At 33.8% G+C, this 13,490-nt stretch overlaps 1 protein-coding gene across 6 annotated transcripts in view; it reads left to right on the top strand.

Annotated features, from left to right (window-relative positions):
• The window catches only part of TLL1 (tolloid like 1), a 205,176-nt gene that overhangs the window by 70,514 nt on the left and 121,172 nt on the right, over positions 1-13,490 (top strand). For 3 of the 6 annotated variants that reach the window (XM_081811123.1, XM_081811134.1, XM_081811130.1), the window contains one exon: positions 12,343-12,402. The exons of the other annotated variants lie outside the window; for them this stretch is intronic. In XM_081811123.1, the coding sequence (XP_081667249.1) occupies positions 12,343-12,402 (60 nt within the window). The remainder of the gene's footprint in view (positions 1-12,342; positions 12,403-13,490) is intronic. 6 annotated transcript variants of the gene reach the window in all.

Here is a 13,490-nt window from a genome sequence, read left to right as displayed (position 1 = left end):
AGTTTTAATGAGTGTTCTAAGGCCAAAGAAGACCACTTTTTTGAATAAAAAATAAAATAAAAAAATTTTAGTCCCTGCTTTTGCCCATTAATGTTTATAATTGATCAGATAACTTTTATGTTTATTCACTACTTTTGTGCTTAGAGATGCTCTATACTAGAAGTGAAATATTCTAAAAATACTGTAAATATTGCTGCTTCTTTAAGGAACCGTCCTTTCTGTGATTTCTAAATGTACAAATGAAGGGACAAAAACATATACATTCATGATCCAGTGGGAAATGATCCAGTGGGAACCCACTACTGTGGATTCTACAGTAACAGAAATAAGACTACATATAGTATTCTTAAGCAGGTGACTTCTTTGAGACATTTAAAATATATTAGAGAATATTACTTTTCATGCTCAATCTTTATTTCCTCCTGGCAAGTGAAAGCTGTAGGAGGAGATTTGATTTAAACCTTTTCTTCTTCATAGGAGGCACAAAGACACCATCATATAAAATAGACATTATTCTTTTGACCATGTATGAGTGGAAACTAAGAATATTTACCTTTGCTTTTTTTTTAAAAAAGATTTTATTTATTTATTTGAGAGAGAGAGAGTACAAGCAGGGGGAAGTGCAGAGGGAGAGAGAGAAACAGGTTCCCACTGAGCAAGGAGCCCGATGTGGGGCTGGATCCCAGGACCCTGGGATCATGACCTGAGCCAAAGGCAGATGCTTAACCAACTGAGCCACCCAGGCACCCCTTACCTTTGATTTTTTTTTTAAACTAATTCAAATGTACTATTCTGGAGTATGCTTCTTGGAAATGCAATTAATACATTATTTAAATGACTATAATTACCCTGTTTTGAAGAATACAGTATATAAAAAATTGAATGGATTCACTGGTGATCCAATAACTATCATACACAACAGAAATTGGGATTTGTGAGTTCTTTTTTTCCTATCCAAGGTCTCACCCTATGGGTTGTCAACGTTAGATTGTCCTTGGCTAGTGTAGGTGGATTATCTAGTGCTGTGACCCATACCCACATCGCTAAGGATGCTAACCCACTGCTTCCCATATCTTCTCAGGCCATGACTGCTGCACTTACAATCAAAATTGGTCAAGAAAGTGTTATGAGGTGCCCAAGAGGATTACTTTCTGTCAAACATATTCCTCCACTCCCAGGTGTGCAGCAGAAACCCCAGTTCCTGATGATCAAGATCAGTTGCCCTATAAGGATGGTGACACTTTACTTTACCTGCTGGTCCCTTGGCACAAAAAACTGAAAGTACTCAAGAAGTAGTCATAGTTTAAAGTTCGGTTGTTTTGTCATTTGGTAGAAAAGCTTCATTTATGTGAACCAGGATAAGTAAATGCTCAGAGTCCTGAGCTGTAGGGATGTGGACAACTGAGAGTGATGGTAATAGGGCCATTTCTGTTTATGTAATAGGCTTTGTGTGTGTGTGTGTGTGTGTGTGTGTGTATGTGTGTCTGTGTGATGCTGGCCCACACTCAGCTGTTAAGAATTTGTTAATTTTACATGTTTTCTTATTATTCAATTTTAAGATCTGTATCTTCCATTCATGCTCTGTTTCTAACAGTCCTCACAATGTCTGTGTATGGTTATTTAATGAAATTGCCGTAGTCCTCTGTGAAAGGACTAGAGAATCATAATCATATTTTTTATGGCATTAAAGTGTTATTTCTCTTGGAACCGTGATTCCTTGTTCAGTATATGGATTCCAAGATGTAAACTGGCTTACATCTTGAAGCTCAAGGTATTTTTGGGGAGGTGGGAGGTAACCAGTCTTAATCTTCTGATCATCCAGCTTCCATGTTTTTGATTGAATAATATCCTTTGTTGGTGGTCCATCTGTTTTGCCCCTTGGATGCCATGTCTACTAACTCTCTTTCAGGGTCAGGGTTCCTGCATGAGACTACAACCTTGCCATGCATTATGAGAATTGCCTCTACTTGGCTTATGGTAATGGAGCATTGTCCTATGATCTCTGGGTCTTTTTGTTTTTGTTTTTGTTTTTTGAGATTCTGTCCTACCTGTTGTCAGTGAACCAGTTCTGTAACACCATTTTCTGCCATCAGTCTTGGCTTTAGAGGATTATCCCTTCTTGGTGATGCTGGTTTTTTTTTTTTTTTTTTTTTTTTTCCCATCGGTGTGTTCCTTATTAGCCTTGGTAAATGGTGAATCTTCAGGGCCCTTCTATATAGTATAGTCATCTGGTGGGTTTTCTGTCTGAGTATTGTATATCCATTCAAGCATATTTACTTCTTTGAGCCTTTTAATCTCTCTAACATGACCATTCTGGCATTTCTCTCTTACTTAAGGTAGTTCAGTGCTTTATCCTAATAGCATGTTTGCATTATCTTTGGTGTCCTTTCAATGATATTAAAACCTATATCACAGGATGGTGCTTCCAAATGAATAAACTTTCTCTTATATAATTTTATGTCCATCCCTTAGACTGAGTCCTTGAGTAATCTCTGGACTCCTCCAAGTACAAGTTGGCAAGGTTCTGTAAGTTCCTTTGGATACAGTCCTTGCTTGTTTTGGGTCCAGCTCATCCTAGTCAGGTTATATTGTGATTTAACCCTACTTACTGGTTTAGCAGCCAGAAAAGGAGGTGAAGGCAGATCTTGAGTAGTGCATGTTGTCTTTCAGGGTAGGGCCACTGCATCATCTTTAAATAAAGGAGGAATACTAGTCCTTAATAAGATAGAGTAAGCCACTTCTTCAGACTTAAAAGTTTCAGATAAATCTCGAGGTTCACGATTTTCAGGGGCATCAACTCATATTCTTCATCCCATGTATTGGTACCATTATTTCTTAAGTAGAACCTAACTTTGGTATAGCTGACCTGCTGAGATTGGGAGGATAGCCCTTTAAAGTTCTATAACTCTTAGGACTTGGCTTTGGACTTTATTTTTAATTTTCTCTACTATCTGGCTGTAGAGGATGAGAACTGATGCTATGATGATCCATCAGAGTCCTAAGTTAGGTTGAGGTGACTATACCCTTAAAGCATAGTCCTCTGCCAGTCATTGGATGCTGGCTACTTATATGAAGTGGGTTTGGCTATGGATTTTGCAGCGTTTTCAGCCAAGAGGGCTAATAGCTGAAGTCTTTCAGTCAAAACATTTCCAGCATCTGGAAATCAATTATTCAAATAAGACGTGGGATCTGGGCAGCCCATCAAAGCATCCTCTAAAAAACACTATAGAAAAGACTCTAGTAGTGGTATTCCTCTCCATATGTATAGGGGCAGTGCAGACAGGAAACATCTAGGTTACAGTACATAAAAAAAAAAAACTACCCTTAAATATATACCATGCCCAGACATATATACAAATAATTTATGCTAGGGGTGCCTGGGTAGCTCAGCTGGTTAAGTGTCTGCCTTTGGCTCAGGTTATGATCCCAGGATCCTGGGGTCGGGTCCCGCATTGGATCCCTGCTCAGTGGGGAGTCTGCTTTTCCCTCTGCCCCTCCCTTCTGCTTATGCTCCTCTCTCTCAAATAAATAAATAAAATCTTAAAAAATAACTTCTGCCAATTTAAGGAACAAATGATCCCATTCTTACACAAATTGTGTGAGTGACTAGGAAAGAAATAATGTCTGCCAGCTCATTTATAAGGTTGGTATAACTTTGATTCTAAAGCTAGACAATACACATAAGGGTAAAAATATTATGGGCTAATTTCTTTTATAAATCAAAATGCTAAAATCCAAAATAGGAACATAAGGGTCTTTTCTAACCTGACAAAGTATCTGCCAAAACCTAAAAGCACAGTCAGTTGTAAAATATTAGAAGGCTTGTATTTGAAAGTTGTAAGACAGGTGTTCCTGCTATAACTGCTTATTTTCAATATTAAGGTTTTAAGAATTGTGTAAAACAAAGTTTACACACATGCAAACACTAGAATTGTAAAGAATGAACACAAGTTATTACTTTCAGATGATAGAATTGTCTTCATAAGCAATGCAGGAGATCTATTGGAGCCAATGGAAATATCCAACATATCTGATGAATAGGAGATAAAAATATAAAAATTATTTTCTTATATACAAAGAACACCTAGAAAATATAATTTAAGATGTTAGTATTTATTATAGCAACAAAATATGGAAGTTTACCTAGAAATAATTTCAACAAGGCATGTATAACAACTTTATGGTGAAAAAGTTATACCTTTATGGGAAGGTGTACATAAAACCAAAAATAAGTTGAAATATGATTATGAGTGTGAAAATTAAATATCTTTAAAATGAAAACTTCTTCTATATTAATTTATAGAATCAATGCAATTCTTATCAATACTTCAACAGGATTTTTCTTGTAGCTTGACTATCTGCTTTTTGGAATTCATATGGAAAATCATATTGCTAAGAAGAACTGAGAACATTTTGAAAACTTAGGTAGGGGAGTAGTCCTATTAGATATAAAGACAATCATAAGGAGATTGTTATCAATACAGTATGGTATTAAAGACTGATATACTAGTGAAACAGAATAGAGGGCCTAGATATATGACATATTTATGACAGAGGTGGCATTGTAGGTATTTGGAGAAAGGATGGGCATCCTTTAAATGAGGCTGGGAAAATTTGTTATACATATAGAATAAGAGAAATTTAATTTTTATCTATCACAAAAGAAAAAATAGTTCAATGCAGACTAAAGACATACATGTGAAGAGATTTTAGAATTTTAAAGAAATTATTTTTATGACCTCAGAAAAAGATGTGCTGCTTAAATAAGATTCGAAAGCACAAAATATAAAGGAAACAGGTTATAAAATTTATTGTGTTAAAATTAAATGCAATTATTTGAATTGAGTACATTGAATAAACTATAATCAGCATCCACTATAAACCAGGAACTATTGTAATGAGAGAAAATTGGTATCGAGGGTACATAAGAAGAACCCACAATCAATAAGCATAGGACAAACCTTCCAAAGGGAAACCATCACAAAGAGTAGGAACAGCCCATTCTTAAAAGAGAAAGCCTTTCAAAAATGTGTATACCAATACTTAGCCACACTAGTGAGCAGGCAATGTGTTTTTAAAAATTTATTTCTCTTTATACATACATTTGCAAAAAAAAAATGAGCTGATTTCCTAGTGTCCTTCAAAGGTGATTGATTATTTTTTTAGTACTATGAACTAATGGACTTAATGTTCAATATGATCGTTGATTATCCTTATCGATGTTCAAATTGTCCCAGTTTTGGCCAGTGGAAGCTTGTTCAATTGTTCCTGAATCCTTTATCATAACACTTTTATCTTTGGTAGCTTCATTGCTTTCTGGTTTATAGTATGTTCCAGGATCATCTTATTCATTTCCTAACTAATATGAGATGATGCATGTGTTAACATTTATAAAATAACTACACTGTACACCTTAAACTACACAATGTTATATGTCAATGATAATTCAATGAAGCTGGAAAAATAATTTAGTATATCAGGTAGGTTCTTTTAACAACCATTTAAAGACAACTTTAAATTGACTAGTTAGCCTTCCATTTTTTCCATTTTACCATTCAAAAAATTAGTAGGCTTAGTACCTGAGGGTCACTTTGCATCATTGCAAGGAATATTAAAAATAGATAAAACTGCCAGATTTAGTCACATTACCCTAGCAACTGCTCACAGTATCAGTTTTTCCAGTTCTGTACCTTTAGCTTTAACTACGCCGAGTATCTCTGAATGACAGTCCATCATTAACAATTGGCTGCATACTTAAATTACTTTTACTTTTTTCTCCCAGACCGTGGCTCTAATAGTCATTCATTTGCTACTTCATAAGAGGCCACTAATGAAATTCAAGAAAAAAATGGATTTTAAGCATTGGTTTTTAAACATATTAATCCTTTCGGAGGGCTTCTTTAAGACCTTTTTAAAATTTCATTTTTATTTTTTAGAGATTGGTTTGTTTTATAAGCTTCCAACAACTTTTAAAATGAATTAATATATAGGCTTTTTTTTTTATATCACTGGATTATTTTGCTCAATATTGAATATATATTTTTTGTTCATGATAAGCATTTGGCAGTTTTTTTTAAAAAGCTTGTAATTTATTCTTTTTTTAAAAAATTATCTATCAGTAATACAACAGAGAGATTGCAGATTTAATGGCCAATTTCTAATTATATCTACTAGCCAAAATTTATGCTAGTTTTAAATATTTAAATTTAAAAAATTATATAATTAAGGAAATGGTTTCCTGGCTTTTATAAAGATTTTATTTACCTGATGTGCATGGATTTCTGTTTGTATTTCAACATCCATTTTCTTTTACTTTATTATCTCAAACAAGGCTTGAAACATTACAGGCAGATTACTCAGTAACATTAATATTTCAGCTAGGTAAGCAGAATCTAAGTTGGGTTTATCCTTTCTCATATGCAAGTCATGATTGACTCCATTTCACTTAATAAACACTTCCTTTGTAGAGCACTTCCATTTTTCAATAAAGTATATTATCTCCATATGCCAGTGCAGGTAACATTCATGTTTCTGCAAATCTGAAAAGGAACGATTTATTTCTTCATTCAGCATGTGAGACCTTCACGTGGTTAAGATGGGTCACCAGCATGACCCGCAACTGAAATTTTTAGACGGGTGCTGCTTCTGACTCAGAATCTTGTAACTCTAACAAATAACCTAATGTCAGTGCTAATAAACTGTTACTTAAAGTAAAAGGCAGATATTATATGATGGGCAATAGGGAATGGTAAGTTTTTAAAATAGTAAAATCTATCAGCAGGTTTAGTAATATGAATCAATATCCTAGGGTTTTCTAAGCCTTGAATGGAATAAAGTGTAGATGAAGTTACTTTATTGATACTAAGCACTACACATTTAATATTAGTATAAGTTACTGACACTTTATAGATCTTTTCAAGTAAAAATTTAAAATGTTGAATATTGACAGGATATTTCATTGTTCTTTCAGTTTTTGCTTGTTTAGGTGTGAATAAAGTTCCCTTGACTTATCCTCCCAATTATTTAAAATTGCTGGGACTATCAAAGAAAGAAATATAATTCAGTATGTGAGTCAAGTTTTCAGGATGTCCATGAGCTTTGAGATTTTGTAAAGTTTATTTCACTGAGCACATGTTGTTTTATGGGTTTGCAGTAGGGGATATTAACCAAAGAGAAAACCCAGCCTTGGACTTGTGCTCAAGAGGAAATCTTTTACAAAGAACCAGAAAGGTTGGAATGCAACATTTTCTCTCAAACTTTCCTAACAGTAGACTAAATAAAAATGGAAAAAAAAAAGTGGGAAAAAAGATTCTGTTTGTGTGAAGGGATGACCAGCCAGTGGGTAAAACATAGCTACAATATAGAAAACAGCAAATTTGCGTGAAGTCTTACTTCCAGGAAGACATCAAGATTAACTCCAAGAGCTAGTGTCAATATTTAGAAAATAAACAAACTTAATTAAGAAAGAAGTATCAGGGTTGACTCCTACACAAGTGGCCACAAGTGTAAACAATTACAAGCCTGAGGGAAGAAAAAACAAGTGTTTACTCTCTCGTTAAGATGTATGATGTGGGAAACATAAATAAACCAAATCTTGGTAGCATCTGATTATATATTCCTTATTTGAGCAGTATAAGAATGGCAGTTTTTAAAAAATAGAAACTATAGTAATTTGTTTTCTTAAAGCCTGTAACAAATTATTAGGCCATAAGCAAAAAAAGTTTCAATATTGATTTTTACATTGTTTGATTACAAAGTACTTTTCTGTCAATGTTTTCTCTTTTGAGACAAAGAATTCAGAATGAATATTTGTGGTATGGGTGATATTTTAAAAATGTTCTGAGAAATCCTATCCATGGGCATTGTGGGCTATAAATGCAGATTGATATGGTATTTCAATGGATCTATTGTTATGAGGAAAATTTTGTTTTCTGACTTAAAAAGAAAGATGCTTATTTGAAAGTTTAGCATTTAATAATATCTGTAATGTCCAATTGCATTAAAACAGAAAAAAAGATTTAAAAATGACAACTTGTTCCTTGTATTCTGTGTTCGTAATCTATTGATTAATCTAGATTCATCTTGAAATTCATGAATACCATGGAAAACAACTTTGTTATCAAATGTCACCATTTTCTGGAGAAATATTCCTTGCTCTAGCATATGGTATATATGTATGTGTGTATGTGCATGTATGTGTATATGTTTGTTTTGCATTTCAGATCGAACAGTTGATTTCGTATTGAGATGATATTTTATTTCTTGATTTAGGAAGTAACTGAAGAAGACTGTTTGTCACTCTAGCAGCAGTCTGTGTTCTTTGAAGGGAACTTTCAATTCGGAGGATGTTTGGACAGTTTTCTTTTTTATAAACAATAATCCAAACGGTATCTAGCTTTTTATACCTCACCACACCTCCTCCCTTCAAAAAGACATCTTGTTTGAAAATGGCCAGATAAGAGTCATGTTATCCAGACACTTTTCCATCTAGTTTATGAGGCAAGAATAAGTTAACCATTTTATTTAACTCATCATTTGTATTTCACCGCATAAACACTTTTTAATTGCAAATTAGAAGACTTTGTTCAGTTTATATGATAGTATATAGTAGAAGTGAAAATGCAGATCTTGGAAAAAAAAACCCTATAAATTATTTTAAATAAAACATTGCGTGGGCTATTTTCTTACATTCACTACAATAATTGGACTACAAATACTTTTTTATTATTAGAAATTTAAGAAGGAAATATGCTACATAAAAAAATTCTCATCCTAATTTTTTTGAAGAGTAATTCTGAGAGTCTATATAAAAATATACGTTTACTCATTTTTATGTTGTATCAAGACTTCAAAGATAATTGTTTCCCAAACTTGGAACTTAAATTAACTTTCCTGTGTGTCATTTTGGGGCAAAACTTTATTCAGTGCATATGAAATGCCACTAGAAAATTGTTTTCCCTTTTAAGTATGTATATTTATGTACATTAGTATACAAAATGTATAATTAGAACTTTTGCCAAATCTTACTTTTCCTTGGGAATTTGCTTAGTGGTTGTCAATCAAGTAAAAATAGTTGACTTTTGAGCCTTCATTGTTGTCCTTGTGAGGAAATTTTTACTAAGCCTTTATTGTAGGGTAGAGCGGCCAAAGCAGCCTTGTCAGGCCTTCACATGACATCATTCTTCCTCCCTAAATCCAATATCAATAAAAGCAGAAAGTTTAAACTGTATATGGAAACAATGTAAGAAGCAAGTGCTCTTGGCTGTTGTTGAATCTTTGCGTTATCTCTTCAAATCTCATAAATCTCAAGATATCTGATCTGTTAGTTCAGTCTGTATTTCCTGAGCATATCAGTGTGATGTTTAGAGAAAAGTGGACATATTTCCCGTAACTACACTTAATTATATACACTACTGAAATAAAGAAGAAAGGCAGTTGCCCCTTTTAAAAATTTTTGTTGATTGTCTAACAATAATCCACTCTAGATTGAAATGATTTGAAACATTCCTTAGAATGGTGAATATCTAGTATTTTGGGTCTTAAGGCAAATCTGTGAAGTATGTAGCATGGCTAGCCTTATTTTTGTCATACACAATTTATACCCTGAGTCAGGGTGTTTTCTCATTCACATTTTTTATGTGTCTCAAAACATATATTGAGGACCTACTTTCTGTCAGGCACTCTGACCGCGAGAGTTTAAAGATGAGCAACACATGCTTCCTGTGATCAGTATTTTCAAAATTAGATTGAGCAATCAGACTGTTGAAAACAGGGTGTGAAATCTTGTGTGCTAGTCTATTACTGACAGAAGCACAGGCAGGACGGGAAGCAGATGTGACACCAGATTAGTTGGGAAGAGGGGGTTTCTGGAAGGGCTTTCTATACGTAATGCCTGAGGAGGCTCTATCAACTTGTTTATTAAAGTACACCATCAAGTAGTAGCCAGCTCTCAGATACGTTAGCATTAATTCACGTAAATGTATTCCTTTTTGTGAGGGTATTTAGTTTGCAAGCATTTTCTCCTGAGTGGACTGAAAGGCTTTGCATTTGGCGAAAACAGTGGCTCTTTGTGTGATCGTTTCTGACAGCCTGTGGTGGACCTCTTCCCTGCAAAACATATTGTGACTGGGTGTATAAACTCATACGTATTTTTTGCGTATAGCTTTTAGGAAATCACAAACTTGAAGCCTCCTTAAAGCTGGTCGCTGGATCCCAGCTTCAAAACGGAAAAGCTAAAGATCATTGGGGAATCTTGAAAGGGTGGAAGAAATATCACTTAAAGTTATAGTGTAGGGAATCACGATTTTGGCTTGTTCATTCTTGCCATACATTCTGTAAAATGTGTTTACCTACTACAATAAAAGCTATTTGTCTTTCTTGGTCTTCGATTTAAAAAAAAAATTGTAGTACAATGAATGCAAATAGCCTTCAGAAGAAAAACAATACCTGTGGTTTTCCATGTAGTTTAAAAATTGTTCTTCTTGACATTTTATTTTGGCCTGTTGGTTAGCTCCAACCCCATTTTTGACCATAGGAATCCAAGCAGAATTCCAAACAGATAGTAAATATTCTAATTGCACTTGAGCATTTCCTTAATATTATCATCTATAACCACTTTCCTGTATTGCTTTCAGTTCTGATATCCCCAACCTCAAATCACTGCATTAAATGGGGCTAATGAGTAATAATTCATACTTTTTAAAACTATTTCTAATTTTTGTGTTTTTTTTGGGGATGCAAAACAAATAGAAAATACCATAAAGAAAAAAAAAAACTCCAAAGTGGATTTGAGAATTACAAATATCTTGGATCCTAAATAATAAATATGTGTCAGATTATAATGCAGATTCTAAATCCATGTAATATAGAGTGTTGTGGTCCAGCTTGCTATACCAATGCATAAGTAAAGTATTTCAGCTTGCAGAAATAGGACACTTATAGTGAAGTGAAAGATGAATGAAGGAAACCCTCAAATGTGTGCAATATGAAGAAAGAAATTGTGCATTTTAAACTGTCTGATAAGTTGTAATTTTAAGATGGCTATTTTTTCTTTTTTTTTTTCTGTTGATAGCATAAAAATTTAAAGATATACATGACCTGCAGTATATCAAGTCTGCACACAAATGAATTGACTTTGTCATTCATTATGGCTTGTTCTCAAAGAAATATTGAGTTTTCTCCTGAAGCAATTCATGGTGTGTTGAGAACTGACACAACTATTCTGAAGCTTTTAGTTCAGAAAAGATAACAGTAAATAGTAAGAAAAATGGGTGTGTGTATTTCAGAACAGTTTGTCTCCTTTTAAGAATCATCTGGCCTTGTGCCTTTTCTTCTCCCCATAAGTAATGTTTTTGCTTCTGTGAAGTGTTATATCCTTGGACTGCTGTTCTGTTTTTGATATAATCCATCCATCAAAACATGAATCTTATTGCATGTGAAAAGTCGTTACGAGAAAATAAAAATCTAAAACACATTTGGGTTTTATTTTACTCATACTACTTTTATTATATAAATGGAGTATGGACAAACTGCATTTTGTTTGGTTGAGTGCCTCAGCTTTCAAGTTAACCAGCTGGTTCAGAGAGGAGCAAAAATTTATTCTTGCAAAAAAAAATAATGCTAATAAAGATGATGACAATGTCAATTATTTGCAGTAATGGCAGTTTGTTAAAAATGTGGAATGTGAGGCCTCTCTCCAGACCGACTATATCAGAGCCTGCATTTTAACCTGATCTGCTGTGATCCCTATTCGAGTTCATGTTAGAGTAACACTGTTTCCCTGTCTCTAGTTGCCCCCAGCACTAAGAAAGGAAGAGCCAGCCTCAGAGTCACTGCCAGTCAATGCCCTCAACTGTTTGCATAGTAAACACACGATGGAAGATTTAAATAACTCACAAACTTGAATTTACCTTAAAGTGTAAAATCTTGGGGAAAAGAAGTGCAAAATGTATTTTTATGAAAACCAACAAGCCTTTTATATAAAGTGCAAATTTTTTTTACTAAGGCAGGCCATCTATTTCTTGAGATGTCTGTCTTTAGGGGTAGTGGAGCATCAGCGGTGTCTGCTAGAGGTGTATGAAGCTGATTAGAATCTGGCTTCAATTTCAGGCATCAAGACCAGCCTCTTACCCAGTGCTGTAAACTGTTCTACAGACCTTTCATTACTTTGTCTCTAGGACAGTAAAAAATAGTAAGCATCTCTCTGGTTCTACAGACTGCCATTCCATTGACAGTAGGGCGGAAAAGAGGAGTTGATGAGAGAATTCTAATTTTAATGAATATTTTTCCGTATGGTGAACTGATAACCTACCTTGAACTAATTTCTATCTCTTTCCTTTCTAGATTTACACATAAATATAACCTTCTTATCTCATGTCATTTTGTATGAGGGAACTAAACAGGGTAAATAATTTTACATAATAAACTTTTGACCAAAACCTAAAGTATAGCTTTCAGGATTGAAATCTAAATTTCATAAATTAATTTTATTAACTACTTTTAAGCTAAAATTCCTAAATATTAAGGTTTAAATCTACTAAAAGACAGTGATTTGAAAAGCATGGATTTCATCATTTCCTAAAATTTCAATGAATTTTCCTCTTCTCTTGGTTTTGCAAAAGAAAAATTTGAAGAAAAATTTGAAAAAGAAAATTTGTAAACCTGTATCATGAAACAGCTATACCAGAATCCCCAAAGCATTTGTCAGTGTTTTACCATCTCATGATTAATTTATTCTCTCTCTTAAATTTGCTGTGTTTCCTAAAGTTACTGTATTTTGATATTCGGCAGCACTAAGAGATTGATTAGTCTAGTTTTGGACTCAAATAAAAAGGAAGGAAATTTTTTTGTTATGTTAATATATATTTCTGATGTTAAAAGAAAATTCACATACTGGTTTTAAAGAAATTATCTCATTTCTTCCCACAATGGTTTATAGAGCTTTGTTTTATTAGGTAGCATAAAAGACTGGATGTAAAAGAGTCAGAGGGTTTTCAGGATTTGGGGCAATGATTTTGAAGCTCCTGAAAATATGGACAGTGTTTTATTTATCATTAAAGATCAAAGGTGTAGCACCTGGTCATTGACTAAATAAATGTTGACTTAAATATTATTTTTGGTATTATTTATACATTTTACAGAAACTCAGAGGCAATGCCATCTTTAGAGAAAGTGTATAAAAATGTGATGAGTAAGTTGCTAGAACAGTACAATATTTAGCTGCTACTATGTCTCCTTCTACCTGGCAGTGAAGACCTGCTGCTGGTCACAGGCATCCACTGTAAATTCAAGCACACTTAGCAGATTTTCATTTACTTGCAAAATAGCCATGATTGCTAAATTCACTTTCTCTAGATTCCCCCATAAATCAGTGACCATTTCATTCAAAGAAATGACTTACCCCCTCCCGTCAAACATCAAAGTAAGAAAATGTAGGTCATACCCTTTTACAAGTGGTTCATATTATAGTATAACAGGTCCAATATTATATT

The sequence above is a fragment of the Leptonychotes weddellii genome, chromosome 2 (genome assembly GCF_054177405.1).
Source record: "Leptonychotes weddellii isolate Sample4059 chromosome 2, ASM5417740v2, whole genome shotgun sequence".
NCBI lineage: Eukaryota > Metazoa > Chordata > Mammalia > Carnivora > Phocidae > Leptonychotes > Leptonychotes weddellii.
The sequence above is the reverse complement of the archived record's forward strand: the minus strand, read 5'-3'. Positions and strand labels throughout refer to the sequence as shown.